The 24,917-nt window shown below is 37.3% G+C and overlaps 1 protein-coding gene across 2 annotated transcripts in view; it reads right to left on the reverse strand.

Moving 5' to 3' along the window:
* Positions 1-519: 519 nt before the first annotated feature.
* Sp3 (Sp3 transcription factor) overlaps positions 520-24,917 on the reverse strand; it is a 46,125-nt gene continuing 21,727 nt past the window's right edge. For both annotated transcript variants that reach the window (XM_028885714.2, XM_028885713.2), the window contains 3 exons: positions 9,393-9,585; positions 3,940-4,136; positions 520-2,279 (listed from right to left, as the gene is read on the reverse strand). In XM_028885714.2, the coding sequence (XP_028741547.1) occupies positions 1,963-2,279; positions 3,940-4,136; positions 9,393-9,585 (707 nt within the window). In that variant the 3' untranslated portion in view covers positions 520-1,962. The remainder of the gene's footprint in view (positions 2,280-3,939; positions 4,137-9,392; positions 9,586-24,917) is intronic.

Consider the following 24,917-nt stretch of genomic DNA (forward strand, 5'->3'; position numbering starts at 1 on the left):
ATACTGGAAATTTGGGCCTGGGTAACAGGTGATGGAAACCACTACCATTGTACACACGGAAGAAAAGTTCCACTGTCCCCTCCCATCCTTACCACCCTTCCTCTAGAGCCATCTGAGGCCCACACATATTCAAAACCTTTTGAAGAGCTCCTGCCTGCCATGATTACCTCAGCTTGTCTATGTATTTTCAGGTGTATGTATGTAAATTCAGAACTTTCATGAATCAAAATAGTTTGCAGTGCTTTGAAAAGGAAAATAAAAAGTAGTTTGCAAAATAGTGTTGACAAAACTGATACAAATCAATGTGAGCTAAGAAGTTACTTTTTTCAAGTTATATTTAATAAATTCATTTTTAAGTGAAAAATTAAATTGCCAGCACCTCTATACACCTCTTTTTAAGTAAATATATTTGTTTACAATCCCAGCCTCTGAAATCAAGACTCTTAAAAGGCTAAAGAAAAATAAGACTTTCTTGTCCATACCACTGCAGTATTTTAAATCCACTGGACTACAACAAACTCAAAAGAAACAAAAATAGTGTTTTATTAACTACCACACTGTTATAATACACTTTAAACGTACAATAAGGTAGCCTTTCAATCTGAGGTGGTCTCAAAGGTAACAAATGAACAGAGCCCAACTTCTGGCAAGAGGTCAACTGCTGCAGTTAATAGGTCCATTTAGGAAAACTGTAGAGCTCTTACAAGACCAGCAATGTCATTTGATTTTGTACATTTTTAATTGAAAATATAAACAATAATTAAAAAATAAAAAGAAAATACAGCATAATAAAAAACATACATTTCTCAATTAAATGTATTGGATACATATAAATTTTAAGAAGCAAAAAAAGGAAAATGGTTGATATTTAAGTGCAGACTGACTATCTAGACAAAAAAAATTTAAAAAATATCATAAAGCTTCTAGTTTCTATGACTAATATCCATATGGTTGGAGTATCGTCACTGTGGAAGTGATTTTGTTATGTTTGCATATGTTATACTTTATTGGTAATTTACACAATGGCTTTTAAGGCCCTGGCAGACATGTTTTTTTGGAAACAAGATTGGATTTTAAAAAAAAAAGAAAAGGAAAAAGGAAAAAAAAAAATCACTGCTAAGACGCAATATACCTTATTATTATTATTATTTTTTTTGGTCCTCCAAACTTCAGGAAAAGGGGTAATTCACTAGAACATTTTCTTACCACCCAAATGCCTCAACCTACACATTTTAAACTTTTTAAAAACATCGGTTATATTGCCCAACTTCATTATTGAAAGAATATTAACAAGACATTATTTTGGCAAATTAAATCTTAAACATGGCTTTTCAACAGGATTTAAAAGGTGACTATCCCTAAAGGTCCATGTTAAAATGTAGTTTTCAAAATCTTACAAGAGTAATGCTTAAAATATTGTACAGTTAACCTAATTAAAATAATTAGCTTCAAAATGACAAATTGATAAGCTAAGTAAAGCCTACACTATGTAACATTTGCTTGGAAACTTGATTTGTCAGTTATGCATAATAAAAATTCCAGTCATCAAGAAAATTACAAAAATTTATCATAACATGATTTCTTTCACCCACCAACTTTTTTTTTTATCTTACAATAGATAAATACCAACAGTTTCTCATTTTTACACTAAACCACACAGGATTGATGCATTTGGTTAGACTACCATTCGCATTGTTAAATTCAATTTTCTCTTTATATAACTTGGTAAAATTTCATTTCTTCTAGATTCCAAAAGTACCTACAAAACCCATGCAATTTTACCATTTTTAATATACTATGGAATATCATACAAAGTAAGGCATTTCAGTGTCATGTATAACCAAGTTACTGTCAATCCAAAAATTTTTGCACATCAATAAAAAGATATCTAAGAACTTAGGAACAATATTCTTCTCACTACTGTATAAAAATAACCACAATGAATAAGTATTTGTGTAATATTTACTCCATTGTCTCATTTCCAGAAACGGTGACAAGCTGTAAAGGTATTTCAGTGTTGGTAAGGATGTCTTGATTGCTGGTGGCAGAGGTATTGACAGTTCCTATCCCTGAAACAGACCCCTGTTGAATATTTGCAAGGATAAGTGTTGTTCCTCCTGCAGTAATCAAGGTATCATCTCTCCCAGCTTCCACAGATGCCAGCACTGTACTGCTAGAGTGAATAACTTTTTTATTTTGATGTGTTTTAATATGTTTGGCAAGGTGGTCACTTCTCATAAAACGTTTTGAACATTCTGGACAAACAAACTTCTTCTCACCTGTAAAGAAAAATTAAACTGCTTAGTTTTAAAATTCCACTTTTACAGATTAATTGATGGTCTCTCCTGAAACAGAAGGTCTAATAGACCTGTAGTAGTCTCTCCCTTATGGAAATAATTCTACCCAAATATCTGGCAGTGCCTCTCCCCCCCCCCCAAAAAAAAACAGGGTCTCTTTGTGTCCTGGAACTCACTATGTAGATCAGGCTGGTCTTGAACTCAGAGACCTGCCTACCTCTGTCTCCCAAATGCTGGAATTAAATGTGTGTGCCAAGAATGCCCAACTCGATGTCAAAGCTAAAGACACTATCTTAAAGAGTTCGAGTTTGCTCTTTAATCTATGTTCATTGGAGTGATCAAATAACCCACACATATTTGATCAGATGTTTTCTTCTCCACCTACATTATTTGTTTTCATGATCTGAGGAAATTCCACTGGGAAAAATTCTATTGGGGGCCATTTTAGGGTCTACACTCAAATCGCTTAATGTTATTATGTCTAAAACTTCCTCTCGAGCATATTCAACACAAATTGTAATAGAAAGTCCTGCTACTCATACACTCTGCTAGTCACAGAGGTTCATCTCATCTATCTTTATAATAACAAGAAACAGAACTAAAGCAAACAGAGCACCAATGTGTACACACTGCCTCATACTCCAATGTCATCTTCTAAGACATTCAAAGCCAAATTAAGAGTTGTGAAGCAGAGACAACTTTATTTGCTTAACCTAATAGAAAACTGCAAGGAGCCGGGCAGTGGTGGCGCACGCCTTTAATACCAGCAATGGGGAGGCAGAGCCAGGCGGATCGTTGTGAGTTCAAGGCCAGCCTGGTCTACAGAGCGAGATCCAAGACAGGCACCAAAACTACACGGAGAAACCCTGTCTCAAACACCCCCACAAAACAAAACTGCAAGTAGTCCTAATGTATCAGACTCCAAAATTCATGTGGTTCATCTGACCATGCTTCTTCCTTCTAGACACTTCCTTATAATGTCAACTTTCAATTCTTCAACACTGCACACGGAATGGTGAATACTTTGATCATTTAATTTTAGCAGAAAATTACATTATATTATGTTAGACTTCTGTTTGAGTCTGTCCTACACCCGTCTCATACAATCACCATACCACATTATGTAAAAAAGAAAAAAGCTGACAATACCTCAATGAAATGCCTTTCCCTCACCTCAGATACCCAAACAGAAAAGATACAGTATCAGAATTTATCAGAAGAAAAAGATTCTGTTTATTTGCTAGGATAATAAGAAACAGCAACTAATTTTAAATATGTGAACAGAACAAACAGTAAAAATGTGCTTTAAGACATTCAACAGTCAATGAAAGCTAGCCCAAGTATGCATAAAATAAAAACTATTTCTCAAGAAAATCTATACTGGCTTGTTCTTTGGACTTTCAATTAGTATTACTGAGGGTGGATTTTTTTTTATCTAATTAATCCATTTTAAAGATTTGATCAAGTAAGGTATGCTGAAAAAATGTCTAGTATGTTAGATAGCCTACAATTCATTTTGTCTGTTAAAAGCAACTATAGAATAGGGATGCAGCTCAATGTATTTGGGGTATACATGTGGGTTCAATCAATAACAAAGAGAGGGAGGGAGGGAGGGAGGAGAAACCATAAAAATATTAATAACCTGTATGTGTTCTTCTGTGCCTTTGTAATTCATCACTTCGTGTAAATCTTTTGCCACAGAACATCCAGTTACAAATAAAAGGGCGCTCCCCAGAATGCCAACGTAGATGCGCTCTCAAATGTGAGGTTTTCCCATAGACTTTACCACATCCTGGTATATGACAAATGTGTTGCTTCTTCTTCCCAAGATTGGTACCTCTACAAAACACACAGAATAATATACACTTATATCACAGCATTCAAAACCATTTATATCATATAGTCTCTTGAGTTTCAAAGAGAAGATATTATCACCAAGAGAACAATTAGAAGCCAAAACCATTTAGTCTATTTAAGTGAAAATTTATGTACTTTAAACATACAAATTTAATGTATTAATTTTATTCAAGAACTGACTGTTGTTCAATATAACTATGTTCAATAATGATGTAACTAAAAGGACACTTCATACACAAAGAATGTACAACAAAGCTATTAACTATCCCATCAGAATCGCTCGCAAATAGTATGCACAGGACCAATTCAATTAACAGTACAGGAAACTAGTTTTATTCAGTCATGATGTCAGATAATTTAATAATTTATTGTCCAAAGAATACTGTACAGAAACTCATCACAGGTACAATTAGAAGGCAGGTAGACAGCTTAAGTAGGTTTTAAATGAACACAACCTAAGAACATTTAAGTACTCAAATGGTCACACCCTGACATACACTGACTTAACTGAGATTCACAGTTTTTAAAAAATCTAGCCAAAGCTACGTTCTTTGTTACGTATCGTAACAAATACAAATCTAAATTATCTTTACTGTTAAAATTCTTGCCCCCATAAACCATGCAGACACCCAAAATTATTTACAAGCAATATAACAAAATACCATTTTCTCCACAGTGCAAACTCTTACATTACACTTAAGTATTTGATACAAAGGCCAGTTTGGGAGACGTGCTTAGATGAGTGAACAGAGGCATCTTAGTCTAAGCAAGGAGAAACCTTTTTGAATCCAGAAACAGTATTCAATAGCATTAAGCACTACAAAAACATTTCCTGAGAACAAAAATTAGGACTGTCACTGAATATTTTTTTTAAAGCATGGCTTTTTTGGACATACTTATCAAAACCACACTGTATAAACTTCCAATGTTTCTCTAAGATTTAAAAACAAGGCACCTTTAACCCCTCCCAACGCCCCTCCGCCCTCAACCTCAACCTCCGAGGGGCCTGTAACCCTTGCACACTGTAAATCCTCCTGCAGACAACATCCTAGCGTTTCTCCAGCCCCCCATTTATATTGTAATGTACTCACACTCAGTAGCATGTGAAATTGCCATAGGACAAACAGTGCTAAACGGTGCAGTGCTGGCTGTTAGATGCCATAGGTGTTCTGAACAGGGAGACATCAATGTGGGCTCCAGTAGTTAAGAAGGCTTCGTGGAGGAGGTGGGTAGGATTTAGATAGAAAGGAGGGAAGGCATTCCAGGCAGAGGAATAGCATAAGTAAAGACAAGGAGGAATCATGCTGTTGTCTCAAGGGCAAGGATGTCATAATCTAAACATTCTAGTTCCTGCTCCAGTCCACCCCCAATCTCTAAGTCTCTTTAAAGAGCTGAGTCGAGAAAAACAGGTTTTTCCTGGCTTATTCTCAATGCCCAAGTCTTGTTTCCTTTTAATTTAGCTTTTTAAAATTTGCTCTATTCTTAAATAGATCTAAGAGAAAGAACAATGTCTTTATTGGTATCAATATTGCGTTCACCATAGCAATTTCACAGGAAACCCAACTCAGTCCACTCATGACTTCACTTCCTTTGTTAAGGCTACCGCTTCGGTGAACTAATGTGACTTTATGAACTCAACAGTGTCATCTGACAAACTCAGAAAACTTTAGCTTGTGAGTCCCAACAAAATACAGGACTAACAAATGAACAGTGACAAACAGGTTCTCAGAGGACTGAGAAAAATGGCAGAGAAACATCTTTTTTTTCTGTTGAATTATAAGGCAAATGAGGAAATAGTCGTTAAATGGGATATGCATCTAATTAAGTTGCATCAATTGTATTATAATTTAAGGTAAATGCTTAGCTTGCTGAGGTTCAAGTTAGTACTTAAGTTAATCAGACCCAAGGTAAGATCTAGATAGACCAGATGTATTTATGGTCTATCCTATGAGAGAAGAGAAAGAGCTCTTCGAGTGTTTCCAACTTGAATACACTGATGTCCACTATATAAACGCCATGTTAACTAGCAATTTGAAATTTCTGCTCCTGAGTGCCTAAACTTGTGCCCAATAATTCAATGACAAGACAGCAACACAGAATAAATCTAAATTCTGGACAAAGTTAAGGAAAGTTAAATAACCACAGCCTCTTTTGCTTATGGTGGCAGAAACACAAGCTGAAATGCTGACAAAGCAAACTTTGTAAAATAATTTAATGGAATAATGCTTAATTCATGCAAAACCCATGTAACAATAATGCCTTCAGATTATTTTGTATTATTACAATTGTTTCTCCAACTATTCTCTAAAGACTGGTTCTGTTATATAAAGACTGGCTAACTGAAGCGTTTTAATTTTTTTAATTTTAAATCTATTATTTTATATGTGAGTGCTTTTCCAGCATGTACGTCTGTGCAAACATGCAGTGCTCACAGAGGCCAGAAGGTGCTGGATCCCATAGGACTCCAGTTATGGATGTTTGTGAGCTGCCGTATTAGTGCTGGGAACCAAACCTCCGTCCTCTGAAGAACAGCCAATGCTCTTAACTACTGAGACATCTCTCCAGCCACTGAAGTATTTTCTTTTATAGCTTGTTCAAAAAGTAAACAAAACAGTTTTCTAAAGATGAATGAAATTAGTTTCCTAAAAATGCTTTCTTGCCCATTTAGAAAATGGTTAAGGAAAGAAAAAAAAGACCAATATTCTATTCTTTAAAAAAGAAGAGATTAAGTTGCAGAATGTTCTTAGATTTACTATTTATGCTAATGCTTCTAATAATTAGTTATTTCTACGAGTAAGCCTACTGCATAGAAACCTGTTGAATTCTGTTCAAATCAAGTCTAAAAAACTACTACTATTCTAAGAACCTTGATTTGTATTGCTTAGAATAAGTAAGCTACTAAAAAGAATGAAATAAAAAAATGTCTGAGAAAATATTACTTGCTATAATTTCTGGAACAGGTAAAACTTTTAGCATCTCTTTTAGAGATGTTTGTTAGTTGTAAGTGAACTCCTTTACTCACAGTGCAGTGTGCAGACATCCAACGGCACGAGTAATGGAGAACTGAAAAAACATACTGTACACGCCAAAGTTCACAGAAATTAACAGTTCCACGAGACAGACAATTCACAAAATGAATTTTATAAAACTAACTACTGAATATGTTCAACCTCATCAAGCAATAAAACAAACTAAAATCAATGAACTATTTCTTGCCTATCAAACTTTAAAAAAAAAGTAAGAGGTGGTCAGCACGTGAGAACACAGACATCCTGAGACAGTGCTGGTTTAAGTAGAAAACGATACAGCTTTTTAGCAGACAATTCTATTGACCCAGCAATTCTATTTCTGCAACATACACTAATGAGACAATCAGACAGATGTGCAAGGACATATGTGTGAGCATTATGACAAATCCCAAACAAAGAAGAAAGTTAAATAATACACCCACATACAATGCTATACATAGATCAAAAGACGACACAGATCAGACTAGGAAATACAGCTACAAAACTTACAAGAGACGTAAACAAGAATAAGATGCTTCTACTTTAAAATATATGTAGTATTGCACAAAAAACTTACAGTGGTTAGATCTTGAGGTAGAATATGATTTTTGTAGGGCTTTTTTGTGTTCTGAAATATTCCTCTACTTCCTCTTAGTTTTTGGGACATGTTAGTTTAGTAAATTAATTTAAAAAATGGTTTTTAACTTTAAAGAGTAAGTGAAAGCTAAACACTGACCCCCATATAGATTTGATAAGTAACTTATCTTGAAAGTGCCTCTAAAATAGAGTAAATTTCGTAAGTTACTGACTATCCAGAATTCCACATTTATTATAAGCATCTATAGGTCAAGTTCAGAAGCAGATCCACTGAGTTGGCAATACAATGTAAGGGTTAAGACTCGGGAATATATAAATGGGTTCGAAACCCAGTTGGACAGTTTTGGTTTCTGTTTTTTGTTTGTTTTCCTGGGAGACACAGTCTCACATTATAGCTCGGACTGGCCTCAAACTCTCAGAGTGCTGGCAATTCTATCTCACTGAGCGCATGCGTGCATTTAAGCAATTCACTTATGTGTGCCATGTATGTGCCACTCACAGGAACATAGTAAATTTTTGCATCTTAGCAGTTATCAGTCCCCTCCCCTTTTGGTGGTTTTGGGGCCTCACTAAAAGATATCTTTGTTCTAGTCATTATTGTTGTAAATGAACTGATCAAAGTAGAAATCAATTAATAGGACCAAACAGAGAGCTGAAAGATAATCAAGTTTATAACCATGTGCATTTACATACACAGTTATACTGTTCAGCACATTTTGCATACTTAAAAGTAGTACATAGGAGAAAGGTATTGAAGCCTTTCACAATAATGACCGGAGATTTGGTTAGCACAACTTTATCATTCTGTCTTTGCTTTATATATTTCAAAGCTGGGCAAATAGATACTGTGACTACTGAATCTGGACAGAAATGTCATTATGAAATATAATCCTGCCCATCTAGTATTTTCCAATTGAATTGCATCTTGCGTGATACCAACGTTTCTATCCAAGTTTTCTTTTTTGCTAACATTTGATCTTTGTTATCCCATCTTCAATAATACTGTACCAATCATTTGAAATATTTCTTATAATAACATCATGATGGATTTTGTTGGTTTATTTTATAATCTAAATCTCTCTTAATAAGCTTGCTCTAGCTACATTTAAAGTAATTACCAACCATTTGAGCTTATTCCTGCAATACTATTTTTGTCTGTTTTATCTTTAAAAAAAAAAAAAAAGAATGAGGTATACTAACCATGCTACTTTCAAAAAAATCAGTCCCTATCATTAAGACCTTTCTTCGTCATTTCTGTTGAGGAGAATGGAAGTATTTACACTTATCAACTACTTCTGAACTTCTTACTTTCATATACAGCACTCTCACACTACATTTTCTCTATCTTAGGCCAAACTCATCACTGGTTTGCAAACAGGCTAATGAACTCTATAAAAACTGCATCTGTTATGTTCTTGTAAAGACATAGCAATTTTAGCTGAAAAGGCCTTTAGACATGAAAATCTGTTTATATTTTGTTGTCTAACTTTTGCCACTCATACAGTCACACACCCCCAAATGATCATGTGATGGATAACTGACCATAATCGAGTGATATGGCATGCAGTATTCTAAAACTTAGGGTGACAGGAGCACTCCTTCAAACAACAACACATGGCTGATGTATGCGTACCTCCCACCACCTTCTTTACAGTTGGGACAGGTGCACGCTACCCTCCGAAGTCTTTTTCCTTCTTGATGTTGTTGGTCCCCTTCTTCATCTACCACTTGGACTCGTAAGTGTGTTAGGTCATTGGTGTTCAATGTAGAGTCACCACTGAGCTGCCACTCTTCAGGATCAGGCTCTTCTTCCTTGATCCTAATGTCTAAAGATAAAAGGGGGCAGCACACATATACATGAGATGCAGCCTACTGGTTTAAAAAGACAAACATTAGTCTCAAACTTTTCTAAGTTAAAATGAGTATATATAAGGAAAAAAATTCAACTATTTATAAAGCATATCCATTTCCTTTGTAGTTCTTTCCCTGCAAAACAATCTATTTTAACAGACTTCGCAGAAGAGGGAATAAGGCAAGCAGCAGAGCTTACATTTTTTTTTTAAAGATTTATTTATTATTATTATTTAAGACTTATTAATGCAGCATGTATGACTACAGGTCAGAAGAGGGCACCAGATCTCATTACAGATAGTTGTGAGCCACCATGTGGTTGCTGGGAATTGAACTCAGGATCTCTGGAAAAGCAGTCAGCGCAGAGCTTACATTTTTAAGGATCCAGTAAGAAAGGTTTGCAGGGCCAAATCTAGGAGCTCACAGCCCCCTCCCCCTTTTTCCCTTATTTTTTATGTTGAGATAAGTTATGATTAAGTTTCCCAGGCTGGTCCTAAACTTGCAACTTCCTGTCTCAGTATGCCAAACAGTTGAAATTTGAGGCCTGCAACAGCAGGTCCAATCACTCAATAAATTTAATGATCAATTTAATCTGGAACATATTGTCTTTAATATCTTAACACTTGTAGCCATTCTATTTATAGGTACCATATAAATGTAAAATAATTCATATTCACAAGGCCAGGGATACATACACCTTAGTATGATCAGTATAGTGTCCTGCCTCAAGAGCACAAGGATCTAAGTTCAGATCACCAATACCCTCATAAAAGTTGGGCACTGCAGTACACTGGGGGGTAGGGGGGTACACGATGATGATAGAGAGCATACACCGGCATTCATCTGTACAGTAACATGCAAACTCAAGCTTTAAAGTCAACAATTACTGAAGTACTTATAAAGGATATGCTATACAAGGGATGCACAGAAGTATGAGGCAGTTTATAGTTTATTATAAACCAGACTGGACAGGCAAAATGAGTGTGGCATGATAAAGAGTGAATATAGCAAGAAGTCGTGCTATTTTCTTGGCCAAGACAAAGATCTCTACACATCAATAATGCATCATTTTCTAAGTGAACCTATGACAACTACAGTTTTCTTAATCTAGAAAATTCATTTTAAAAGATCATAATGATGATAAAAGTATTATATACATAAAATCTTTTATGGCAACAAAACAAAACAAAAAACCCAAATTCCTGACAAATATATATGTAAACCTAAAAACCCTATTTTAGATATCTGTTAATCACTAATACTTTGGGCAGAAATAACCTTGAAAATGAAGTATGTGGGGCTTAGATGTAGCTTGGTGGTAGAGTGCCCAAAATTTGGTCCCCAGAATCAGGAAACATAAAAACAAAATGTATTTAATTTTACAGTAATGCAAACTTAACACATAAAAAATCTAGGGGAAAAATAAAGAGAAAAGAATTCAGGCCTGAGCAATAGGGTGGATATTAGTGCCAATAAATGACGTAAGAACGACTGCAGGGGCTGGAGAGCCAGCTCAGTGGCTAACAGATTGTGTTGCTTCTCCAGAGGAACCAGGTTTGGTTCCCTGTACCCACATGGTGGCTCCAACAGCCTAGAATCCCAATTACAGAGGATCCAATAGCCCCTTCTAGCCTCCAAGGGTACCTGCACTCACCTGCACATACCCATATACAAATAAATAAAGATTTATTTTTAATTATGTGTGTCTGTGTATGTACATGTGAATGCAGGTACCCAAGTATGTCAACGACATTAAAACCCTGTGGAGCTACAGGCAGTTATTATAAGCCACCTGACATGGGTACTGAGAATCTAACTTGAGTCCTTTACAAAAGCAGCACATGCTTTTAGCACTGAGCCATCACCAATACATGCACATAATTAAAAATAAAACAGTGAGCAAGAAAGCACTACTAACAAGCATAACTGGGTACATACTGCTATACATATATGTAGTCTCCGATCTCTGGGGTGACTAAAGCAGGAGGTTCATAATCTAAAGCTAACCTGTTCTACATAGCAAGACCGTCGAAACAAAACAAAGGGTTGAGAGATGGCTCAGTGGTTAAGAACACATACAACTCTTGCAGAAGACCTGGATTCAGCTCCTAGCACCCACACCAGGCAGCTTACAGCTGCTTGTGGCTGGAAGCCTCTGGCCGCTGTGGGTACCTGCAGCCATGCCCCCATGCACACACAAATAAAATAATCTTGGTAAAAAATATTTTGAAAAGAAAGCAACTTTTTAAATATGTTTGAGAGACATGGAGAAACATAGCAGAAGCTTGAAAGTTAAAAAAAAAAAAACAAGAAATGGCCAGGCAGTGGTGGCACACACCTTTAATCCCAGCATTTAGGAGGCAGAGCCAGGCGGATCTCTGTGAGCTCGAGGCCAGCCTGGTCTACAGAGTGAGTTCCAGGAAAGGCGCAAAGCTACACAGAGAAACCCTGTCTCAAAAAACCAAAACAAAAAAAACCACACACCACCAACAAGAAATGTTTTGTTCTGAGAAACAGGAAAGATGACTGTTTAGCTGCTTATGAGAAAGATTCACTATGTGTGTATCTGGAGGAGGTGATCAAATAAATGCCAGGAAGAGACGATGATCCAGAGAGTACCTAAAGATTTAGCTGACAGAGCCATCAACTCTTCCTCTGTCAGACCAGAGACAAAAAGAACACATTTCACCCATCCAGGTATTTCCACAACTATGAGCCGATGTGCAGTGTGAGTTTCATCTGGTGGCTGAAAATTCTAAAGGGATGGATATTCAATCTGTTGTTTCTGTATTTTTAATAGAGAATCAGATATGACAGGCTTCTCCATGTACTAAAGGTCACAGCCTCTGCCCTTTCACACTAGGTGTCCAACTGGAACATGACAGACACCACACAAATATTGAACAGTTGTACGGTATTAGCTCTAACAACTGAATAAAGCTAGTTTATAGAGAGCATACACACAAATAAAACAGAATTTTATCAGATGTTTTAAAAACTGATCGTGTCATTTAAGTCTCAATCTTCTATGTGTTTACTCAACATCATGTGTGATACCTAGATAGAAGAAAAAGCAGGGGCAAGACATTATAAGAATATATCTTAAAAATACAGGCTCAGACAGGAAAATTGCTTTGGTTCGAGACCAGTATGGGCTACACAATGAATTCCAGACCAGCTTGAGCTTCAGTGTGAGAATCTACCTTAAAAAGGAAGAAAGAATAAACCAGTACGTATTCTCAACACCCAGGAAGCAAAGGGAGAAGGACTGCTTCAAGTCTGAGGTCAGCCTGGCCTACATAGAAACTTCTAGGCAGCCAGGACTACCTAAGACATCTTTCAAGAAGCAAAGAAAGAAACAGAAGAATATCTATCTGAATAGGAACTACTAAGACCATCAAAAGAACAAGCACACAAAAACAACCAATAAGGGGCTGGAGAGATGGCTCAGCAGTTAAAAACACTGGACCCAGATTCAATTCCCAGCACCCAAATGGCAGCTCACAACTGTCTGTGATACAGTTCCAGGGGTTCCACCACCCTCACACAGACATATACACACAGGCAAAACACCAATACACATAAATTGAGAGAGAGAGAGAGAGAGAGGGAGAGAGGGAGGGGAGGGAGGGGGAGAGGAGAGGGAGGGAGGGAGGGTACCAATAAACATGGGAAAGAATGAAAAACAACCTGAGGGTATGGAGATATTTTAAAACAGTGGTTCTCAACCTTTCGAATACTGTGACCCTTTAATACAGTTCCTCATGTTGTGACCTGCCAACTACAAATTATTTTCATTGCTACTTCATAATTGTCATTTTGCTACTGTCATGAATAATAATGTAAATATCTGATATACAGGATACCTATCTGATATGCAATCCTGTAAAAGGGTCGTTCAACCCCCAGTTGAGAACCACTGCTTTAGAACATTCCTACACTCGCTATTGCTAATTCTCTTCCTAAACCTTCAAAATATGCTTAAAGAATGTGTCAGAAAAAGAGCTGCTAACAATTTAGTTTTCTTTCTTACCGTACAGACATAAACAACTTAGCCCAGTCCAAACTGGACACATCTTGTCCATCAAAAGCAAACCTTCTCCTTGTATCCCCTTGGCATTAGTAACCTAACCACTCAAACTATCAACTTCAGCAAAGTCCTGCCAGTGCTGCTGGGCTCTCTCTGTCATCTCTTTCTAAAAGTCATCTTGTACTGAACCTGCCAAAACCTTGTTCCTAAATAAAAATATAACTACATCTCTTTATGGAGTCAATGTAATACACTGATTTTTCTATTTCCTCCTGGATTAAGTTTCAAAAACTCAGGAAAGAAGAATTTTAGAGGAATAAAAATACTCTATCATTATAAACTCACAGAATGTACACCACCAAAAGAGAAACCTAATGTAGGATATGTGCACTGTTATAATGATTTCTCAGTGTGGAGTCACCAAACATAACAAATGTGCCACTCAAATAGGACACTTCTGATATGGATAATAACTAGATAAAGAAAGATTTCTGTATTGCTGGAAGAGCCAATTCCTTGATCTGTGTTTCATGTGTTTATCTTCTAAAATATATAGTTAATGTGCATGATTCATATATTTCCTGAAAATTATGCTTCAATTTCTCTTATTATGGTTGTATCTTTAGTTTCTAGTTCTTTCTCCCCACGTATATGAGTTGAAATCCCAGAAACTTAGGGTATCTTCTAAAAATTAAGTTCATAATTTGAAGTTCAGCTAGAATAGTTACTCTTCTAGTTTCTAAGGAGAAAATTGTTACCAAGAGTTCAATTCATGCCTTTATCAGGTTTACCTTTCAATTAGAGAGGACAAGCAATCAGGCAGCACTTGGTGGCGATGACGTATATGAAAGAAGAGACAGGCTAAGGAGGACAGGAAGTGACAAGAGGGAGTCATTATTGTTTTAACAGAGTGGACAGACGGTCTCTGCCAGTGTGGCGACACCTGGCCTGAAGGAGGCAACAGAGCAGGCAGAGTCAACGCAGAAAGAAAGACAAGCTAGATGGACAGCTGAGGAATTCAAAGAAAGGAAGGCAGCCTGTATGGCAGGAGTATAACAAACGTGGAGAGCACATGAAGACCAGAGAGGTAAAACTGAGGTAGCCAAGGGGAGAGAAGCATATGTGACATACATTATTATGCAGGCTATTATAATAACTTCACATGTTATTCTGAGGGAAGGATGGAAAGGAGTGGTCATATCTGAGTTGGATTTTATTAAAATAAACTCAGGATTACCCTGAGTGCTGTATATATAAAGTCTGCTAGAAGACAAAGGTAAACATACAGACACTAATTATTTTAAGAAACTATTATAAATTACTACAGCCAATTATCAAATGTGGTGACACAGACCTTTAATCCCAGCACTATGAAGCAGAAACAGGCAGATCTCTGTGAGTTCAAGGCCAGCCTGGTCTACACAGTGAGTTCTTGGCACCCAGAGCTACACACTGAGTCTTTAAAAACAAACTACAGCAAAAGATGGTGTCTGCTAGCCTTAGTGCATACCTGTACCTAGCACTAGGGAGGCTGTTGCAGACGGATCCAAGATCAAAGGCTGCCTGGGCTATACAGTGAGTTTCAAGCCAATCTGATCTGCACAATGAGAGAGTAGTGGTGGTTTACCTAAGACAGTCAAGGCTCTGGGCTCAATCTCCAGCACTACCAAACAAGCAAAACAAAGCAAGAGTAGCCAATGAAGGAAGAAACAAGTCAATTATTTCAGAAATATAATCAACCATGTTAAATACGTACTAAATAAGCGAGGTGGGGAGGTAGGGTGGAAGGTAGGGTAGGGCAAGCCTTTAATCCTAGCACTGGGAGGCAGAGGTAAGCAGATCCTGAGTCTGAGGTCAGCCTGGTCTACAGAATTCCAAGACAGCCAGGGCTACCCAGAGAAATCCTATCTCGAAAACCATAGATAGATAGATGATAGGTAAGAGTCAAATAAAATGACCCTTCAATATAAAGATGTAGTGAGCACTAGCTATCTTGACAAGAGCTGTTTCTATGAAATAAGAACAAAATTCGGCTTAGAGTCAATTCAAAACAACAGACAACCCTTTCCAGAGTTCTGCCATGAAAGTAATCACTATAGTTTAGATCTAAAATGTGCCTCAAAGGTCCATGTGATAAAATCGAGTGCTCCCTAAGGTGGCACAATTGGGAGATGGAGGAACCTTTAAGTAGCAGAAGGTCTACTTCTGCTAGGCATGGTCATCATAAACTCCTGTAATCCCAGCACTTGTGTAATAAAAGCAAGAGAAATGGGAGTTCAAGGCTAGCCTGGGCTCAAAAAAAAAAAAAAAAAAAAACAAAAAAAAAAAACACCACAAAATCTTTAGATCACCATGTGCATGCCCCTTGAAGATGACCTACCAGACACTCCTTACAAGGATGTGCTCTCACCCAAGAAAACAAAGCCAACTGTTCATTGACTGAAGCCACCACAACTGTAAGCCAAACAAACCTTTTCAAACCTGACCATGCTAGGTATTGTTACATGGGACTAGTTGACTAACACAATGAGTTAGACAATATCACGCTGGAGAAATGGCTCAGTGGTTAAGAATACATATTGTTTCTTGCAGAGGACCAGAGTTCAATTCCCAGCACCCACATCAGGCAGCTCACAACTTCCTAGAGCTTCAGCTTCAAGCAGCCAACACCTCTCGAACATCCTTGGGCATATACACAGACACGTATAAGTAATAAAAAAAAAATTAAAAAAAGAAAAGGTCAGGACATTCCCTAGGATAACCTACAAGTAGATTTAACATGTAAAACTATCTGAAATAAGCTAGGTGGTAGTGGTGCAGCCTTTAATCCCAGCACTTAGGATGCAAAGGCAGGTGGATCTCTGAGTTTGAGGCTAGTTTGGTCTACAAATTGAGTTCCAAGACAGCCAGGAACAGAGAAGCAAACAAAAAAAGACTATCTGAAATACCACAAATTAGCTTTTACATCAAGTAGTACACTTGTACAATACATATCAGCAATATAAAAAGCAAATGTCCTTATTTAAATGACTAAGTATTTGAAGAACAAAGTTATATTAAAAAAAATGTGACAGAAATAGAAATTTGAGGTTATTTGCATAATGTATTTAAAAACTTTACAAAGTAACAGCACTGTTTTTAATTTTGTCTATTATCTTCCTCAAAATGTTGAAGTTTCCCTCTAGCCTACAGACTTCGGTTGTTTTGGTTTGGTTTTCACTGCGGTTGTTCTTAAGACCTAACTATAAAACATAAATGGTAGGAGAAAATGTTATGTTTAAAAACATTCCTGCACAGGTAAAAGCTCAAATTTCAAAAGGGGAAATAGAAACTTAAATAATGAGACATACAAAAGACACACAGAGGCATGTAATATGATTACAAAGATAAAAGTAATTTTCAACATCAATTAAGCACTAACTTAGGACACAGATTTCTGTCAAAAGTATTACCGAAAGGAAAAAAAAAAAAAAAAAAAAAAAAAAAAAAACTTAAGCAACTCTTCCTAAAATTGGTGCTAACTATTTATCAATAGAGCTAACAATATTTCGTCAGTTCTTAACTGCTTTATCAAGTCTGGAATGTACATATTCAATATAAAGATAACATTGCATAAATATGGATTGTGGTAGTGCTGATGAAACGAAACATCCTCCTTTATCAGTAGTGTATTTCTTTCTCTGCCTCTCATTTTCAAGCACTAATGAAAAGACTTCATTGGATTTTTCAAGTTCTCTGTCCATCTTCCCTCTAACCACTCTCAGCCACTATAAAAACCACAGACAGAATTACAGGACACAGCCTACACAATTTCATACACTCTTCAGTTAGGTTTTCCTAGACAGATTTTATGGATACTTTCCAGAACCATCAAAAAAACTTTCCCCTAATTTTCCTTTTAAGGGAATAGTTTTATAGACCTGGGTTCCTAGAAACTTAACTCCCTTAGTCTAATCAAAACAATACAAGATAGACTTGTTTATTTTTTGTTTTTAAGACAGGGTCTCACTCAGGATCCCGGGCTAACCTGAAACTCACCATGTAGTCCATGCTGGCCTTGAACTTGTGGAACCCTCCTGCCTCAGCCTCCCAAGTGCTGGCTTAAAGGCATGAGCCACCATGCATGGCTCTAAGGAATAGATTTCAAAACTAAATTTTATTTTAATACTGCCAAATATTACAAAAGATATATATGTTGCAATTTTTAAGCAATCTTCCCCTAAACCCTCACTCCTTAAATTTGGATCACTATTCTTCCATAATTACTTCCTTTATCCCAACTAAAATCAATTCCTTATTAAATATTGGGTTTTTTTAATTGCAGTTTTTCAGATTACTGTCAAAGCTTTTCTACCCACTTAAGAGACTATTCTGGACTAGTTATTCTTCCTATTAAATTTAGACAATACAACTTATTTAAACACACACAAACAAGGTATATTACCTGTAAATAACAGGCTTCCTAAATGCCTTACAAAAGATCTCACTTTGTTGCCTTATCACAAATATGAGAAAAAGATCATGTGACCTACTATTAATACAGTATGAAAAATAAAATACTAGCTTCATTTTTTTTAACCTGGTAAAGAATAGTGTTTTAATCTTTTAGACAATGATAGCCAATACATTTTTTAATACTCATTATGCACCATGGTAAACAATATAACCTCAACACTTGCCTCCAACTACCCTTAATATTTTTTTTCTAGATGACACCATAAAGATGTTGTCTAGTTTACCTTAAGTTACAGTTAAGGTGGACAAAGGTGGTACACAGAACAAAAAAATAGGTAAATTTATAAAACCTATTAGAGGTCTTACTGAGGACTAACTTTCTGGGGCTGAGATAGCTCAGTGGGTAAAGCGTTTGCCAAGCAAGCATGAAACACTGAATTCAGAGCCTCAACCTCCGTGTAAAGAGCCAGGTCTAATGGTATATGTCTGTAATCCCAGTGTTGGGGATCTGATCAGTGAACTCCAGATAAAGAAATACTACCTCGTGGATAAGCCAGCCCTGAAGTTGTGAACATGGGAGAGCTATCCTCAATACTCATCTGTCACATGGAGGCACGGGCAGGGGAGAGCTGGCCTAGAGACCGTAAGAGCAGGAGAGTTGCCCCTGTCCGCCACCAGCTGCAACACTCAGGAAAGCAAGTCCTGCACCTCACGTGGGCAGCACAACAGAGCCAACCCCATTGGTGGAGGTGTGTGCGAGCCAGCCCCTAAATTTTGAGCACAGGAGAGCTGTCCCTATTACCCATCTGTTGTGTGGCAGCATGTGTGGGGGAGACAGGCCTTTCCCGACTATCTATCAAGGCCCGAAGCAGGTGGGAGAGCTGGTCCCTACACCACTGTGTTGCCTGGGCAACAGAAGGTTTAAGTGTAGGAAATGAGACCATGGAGACATGAAAGCAGAACTGGCCCTACCCCTTGCTCATTTCTGTCAGGACAATGCAGGTGCTCAACCTAGTGGTCAGGACAAGGGAGAGCTGGCGGGCTGACCAACCATGCAACTATCCAGGCCCAGAATCAGGGTTATGTGTTGGCCCACCCCAATGTCCATCCCATCTGTGATCTGCTGGAGCACATGAAGGGACTGGTCCTGCAGACCCAAAGCTGCAGGATCTCCACAAGGCAACAGCAGGATATCCAGGAGGAGTCCCAGTGAGGGCCCCCATTGACAGTGTAGCAGAAACCAGAGGCCTCGAACCAGACCAATGACTCTTTGCAACGAACACTTGCAAGTAAAGTCACACACAGTGCGACTCACTGTGAAATACCACAGCTTCCATGACAAGATTGATTTTTTTCCTTCTCTCTTTTTCTTTTTCCTCTTAAATTTTATTTTATTTTGGGTGGGGAGGTTGCAAGGGCAGAAGATGGATACTAAGGGATGGTGAAATGAATGGGATGGAGATACATGATGTGAAAGACACAAAGAAAATAATAAAAAGAAAAAATGTTTGAACTTAAAAAAAAGAAAAGAAACACTACCTCAAAAATAAGGGGGAGGCCAGGTTTGGTGATCCACATCTTTAATCCCAGCACTTCAAAGGCAGAGACAGGCAGAGCTCTGTAAGTTTAAGGCCAGCCTAAACTACATAGCCAGGTAGGTCCAGGACAGCCAGGGTTACATAGTTAGACCCTACCTCAAAAAAAGGGGATGGGTAGGGTGAGCAACTGAGGAAGACAGTCAACACTGAACTCTGGCCTCAGTGACCTCCACAAGCACACAAGTATGTGTGAGTATACATATGCATTAGTTCTTTGCATCAGAGCCAGTTCACAGGAACAAGAGCATTATTAGCTTCCCATATGTATACCATATATTAACTGCAGTTTGGTAAAATTAATAACTTGAAAACATGAGATGAATTTTGGTATATACCTAAATACTCCAAACTACAATGTAGTAGTAGTATGTAGTCTTATGGAAATCTTACTATACACTACCAAGTAGAAATAACTCAAGGACATTATGCTAATTGAAATAAGCAAATAACAAAACACAAATACATAAACATCAAGTATCTAAAGAGTAGCCAGAATCACTGAAACAGAAAGTAGGAAGAAAGCTGCACAATCTAGAGACAAGAGTAAAGGGCAATCAGCACTGAACACATACAGAACTGTGGTTTGTAGTATCAGAAAGTTTAGGAGCTATGCTGAACATACTTAAAAAATTAAAAACAAATTGGTAAGGACTGAAGTGATGGTTCAATGGGTAAAGTACTTGCTGCCAAATCTTACAACCTGAATTCAATCTCTAAACACAATAGTAAAGACACAGTATAAACTCATTTCTGAAACTAAAGTAACTGAGAATTCTTTTCAGTAAGTTCAATTATAAGTTTTTAAAGTTAAACACTGGAAGAGCATTACTTACTACTTCAAGATTAACTGTTATCTCAAGTACTTTTAAAATTCAAAACCCTCAGGGCATGAGTTACTTGGGAAAGTATGAGTAATACTTAACTTGAACAGAAATGTTTCCAAAAATCAATTAAACATTATCTATCTTCTATATCAGAAAGCTCAGGATATTAAATTTGTGAATAACTCTGCTTTATTAATAAAAGTAACTTCCAGTTATTACACAGGGCTTAGATTCTAGGTTTTGCTGTTGCTGGCCTTTTTCCCCTTAGATTTATTTATTTTTAGTATATATGTGTATATATATACACACACACACATATGTATGTATGTATTTTGCCTGCATATATGTTTGTGCACCCAGAGGCTACAAGATGGTGTTACAGACAGTTGTGAGACACCATGTGAGTGGGTGCTGAGAATCCAAACTTGGCCCTCTCCTCAAGAACAAAAGCTCCTCAAATTTACATTCTATCAAAATAACATTCTATCACATCAAGTCAGGACTAGTAAGGCTGTGCTATAATAAACAACCTTAATATCTTGATGGTTTGACACAACAAAAAATTATTTATCTCTCACTACGTTTATACACAATCAATTCAGGCTAACGAAAATCCGATCCTAATGGTCCTTAGGAACCAAGGCTCCACATGAGAATTTTCCCAAGACTACCTTACCAAGAGAGGAGCATATGGCAAATTACACCCTAGTCTTGAACTTTCACTCACATTTTACTGTCATAAAAAGGAATGCTGCCACATCTAACGTCAATGACTACAGGGAAGAGCAATCCTATCATGTGCCTAGAAAAAAGAGAAGTAAACTATGAAGACTTTGTCTCCCAAGTCCCTCTGATGGCCAAACTCAATTTAATTTACTTCCTATATACAAACATACCTTATCTCTCAATACAGAAGGGAACCAAAATATACTATATTTAGAGTTATCAAACTCAATGATGAGGTTCAGTGGGTGGCATGGAAATAACCTATTAGGCCCATATACAGTCTCTTTAGAGACCTGCTCATTAAACAAGTAGATATACTTACTTAGACACATGGGGTGGGGTGTTAAAAATACATTCATGAAAATACCTTTATTCAAAAAAAAAAAAAATGGGGAGGCAAAATGGTCCCTAACTCTTAAGTAATTTGTAAACCCAGTTAACAGTACAAGAGCTCTGGGGGGATGGAGAAATGCTGTAACTCTTGGAAGAAGTTTCTCACTCCACTGCTTTTCCAGCCTCTTCTGTAGGGTTTTTCTTTATCTGTAATCCTCACTCAATACAAATAAAATCAATATCAGAGTTTGTTCCCTGAGAGGAATCCTCAGTACACAAGCAAGTAAGAGAGTGAGTGATACAAGCCAAGCTAGATCATCAAATTTTGAAGTTAAATCTTTTTCAGACTTTTGTTCAGGTCTGTGGTTTCTTTGGCTAGACAACTGACAAAGTTAACCAGGTATCTCATCTACTTGAGAGTTCCAAATGCCAGTGTCTAAACCACACCTTTCCCCAAAACTTGGCTTTGCCTTAGGTCTACCAGGTTCTTCGCTCTCTCTTACTTAACTGTGGGTGCTTGAGCTTCCCCAAACTTTGCCATCAATCAACACCTTTAGTTTCCCTTTCCTCCTAACCCAAGGGAAAGGCACTAATAACCCCTTTAGCAAACCACTGAGTCACCTGAATCTTTTCCTAAGTTTTAACAACGGGAGTGAATGACAACCATAACCTGAGTGGATCCTCTCCAAAGGACTGACATCCCTTTCTAGTTCATCTCTTTTTCCTAAGAGCTTGCTGGAGCCAATAACGGCAGTTAAAATACTGTTTGCTTTCCAAGGTCATCCCCCAAACAAATACAAGTCCTTGCTGTCTAAGTTTGACCAACTGCTTCTCCTTTGCACATCACCATCCTCCGACAGTGGTTTGCACTGCCTGATTGAGCCAATGCTACAGGTAAGGTTTTCTGTTAAGAACATATTCTTTCTATCAATTTTTAATTAAAATAGGTTATTAACTGTATGATCCAACAGACACATAATGAAATCACACATAATTTCCAGTTGTCAAATAGGTTAAAAAGCAGTAAATTTAATACTATTTCACTTAACTCATGAGCAATATAAAAATTACTCTTTTGAGCCAGACAAGGTAGTTCATGCCTGTAACCCCAAAAGGTAGAAACAAGAGGAACAGGACTTCAAGGTACCATTACCTAGAGTTGAAGGCTAGCCTAGACTACATAATACTATCTAAAAACAAAAACAAACAAACAAAAACCCTGAGATTTGTATATTCTAATACTAAATCTTCAAATTTCAATTTTCATTTTGTGGTTTCATACCTCAATCTGTCTAGACATATTTCAAGCACTTGAAAGCAACAAAGAAATTGTATAATCCCTAGAATTACAGTAGCTTACAATAAAGGTGTATTTTGTATTCATAGCCCTCATATGACAGCTAATGCTGTACTTCCAGCTTTTATCACAGATCAATAACGATGGGACAGACAGTGGCACACATCAATAACCAAGGCACGTAACACAACCATACACAATTTGGGTACACTGTGGGAAGGGTGTGCAAAGTAGACAGGAGTACTGACTACTAGAATTTTGTTGTTGTTATTGGTTTGGTTTGGTTTTGAGACAGTGTTACTCTGTGTAGCCCTGGCTGTCCTAGAACTCCTGGAGACCAGACTGGCCTCGAAGTCAGAGATCCACCTGTCTCTGCCTCCCAAGTGCTGGAATAAAGGTGTTCACCACCACTCGGCTAGACTCATTTTTTTAAAATCACAATTTGAAACTTTCAAACTATGTTTTCAATAAATTTTATCCCAACTTTTCCTTCTTCCCCCTCAACACATACACGTGCATTCCAGTTAGGTTTGCTTAGCAAGAGTTAACCCCAAGACAAGAAAGAGAGAAGGGAAGGAGGAAGAAAGGAGGTACAGAAAGAGGTAAGAAGAAAAAGAAAAGAGGACAGGAGGAAAGACAATAAAAGGTGAGATTATAATCTATACTGTATTAGATAGATTCTACAATCAACTAAATAACACAGTAAAGTAAATCTGACATGCAAAATTCTTTACCAAGTAACATTTCTCATCTAACAAAGTTTCTGAAGATTTGGAAAAATAACAAGCAAAGTGTCAACACCGCTCAAACACTATTCAACAAGACTTCAAATTCTCTTCACAACTTCTCTTACCAAGACTCTGAAAATTAGATGGAAAAGTTACATTCATCCTCAAAAGTGGGATAAAAGGAAAACAGAAAAATAGCAAAACATTGTGGCATACAACCGAGCATAGCACTTAAGAAAGAAAGCCGAAAATTCAAGGCCAGCCTGAACTACACAGCAAAACCTTGTCTCACAGGTAAGGGGATGGGGTAATAACATACACTAAAGACAATTTTTGCCAAATTTTACAAAGGGTCTTCTATTTCCTTTATAAATTAATTTCCTGACATTTAACACTAAAAATCAGTTGTCTACTCACTCACCCAAATATAAAGATCAGTATCAGATTTTCAAGGTTAAAAAGCTGACACTGTGGTCTCACAGATGAGGGTGAATTAACGCCCCACTTCCTTGGAGTAAATGCTTACTCTGTTCCATTTACAGTCGAGCATTCGCAAAAGCATTTTGGGATATTTGAAGATCCATGGTAATGGCTAAATTATAAGAAATACTCAGAATTAAAAACTTGAAAGTGATAAGCAATAAAAAGCATCCTAAGGAGAGAACATACATATATAGGGAAAACTGCACTGGTTCAGATGTGTTCACTTCAAACAGCCATTAATTTTTCCTTATAAGCTTAAAGTTTCAAGGTTTGCTTTTGTGAGTGTTTTGCTTACATGTATGTGTATGGCTGGTACCTGCATAGGCCAGAAGACGGTGTTCCTGGATTCCCTGGCTTCAGACAGTTGTTTAAGCTGCCATGTGGGTGCTAGGAACCATACCCAGGTCCTCTGGAAAAGTAGTAAATGTTCTTCACTGCTAAGCCATTTATCTTTCCAGATTTTGAGTGCTCTAACTAACTTACTATTCTAAGAGAAAATAAGTTCTTAAAAAAGCAAAGATGATAGTATCTAAGCAGCCATACAGTTTCTTTTCTGAGAAAAAAAAAAGATTAAAAACCAAAACTCAATTGTGATGGTTTGAATAAGATGCCCCCCATGATCTTGGGCATTTGAATACTTGGTCCCCAGTTGGTGACCCTGTTTGGAGACTTAAGAATGTCACCATTCCCAGTCCTCTGCTTTCTAGTTGAGCTCTCTCTGAGCTGTTCCAGTGATCATGCCTGCCTGCTATCATCCTTCCCCCACCAGGATGGACCTTTATCACTCTGGAACTCTAAGCCGAAATAAAACCTTCCTTCTCTAAGTTGCCTTG

The sequence above is a fragment of the Peromyscus leucopus genome, chromosome 4, assembly GCF_004664715.2.
Source record: "Peromyscus leucopus breed LL Stock chromosome 4, UCI_PerLeu_2.1, whole genome shotgun sequence".
Taxonomy (NCBI): domain Eukaryota; kingdom Metazoa; phylum Chordata; class Mammalia; order Rodentia; family Cricetidae; genus Peromyscus; species Peromyscus leucopus.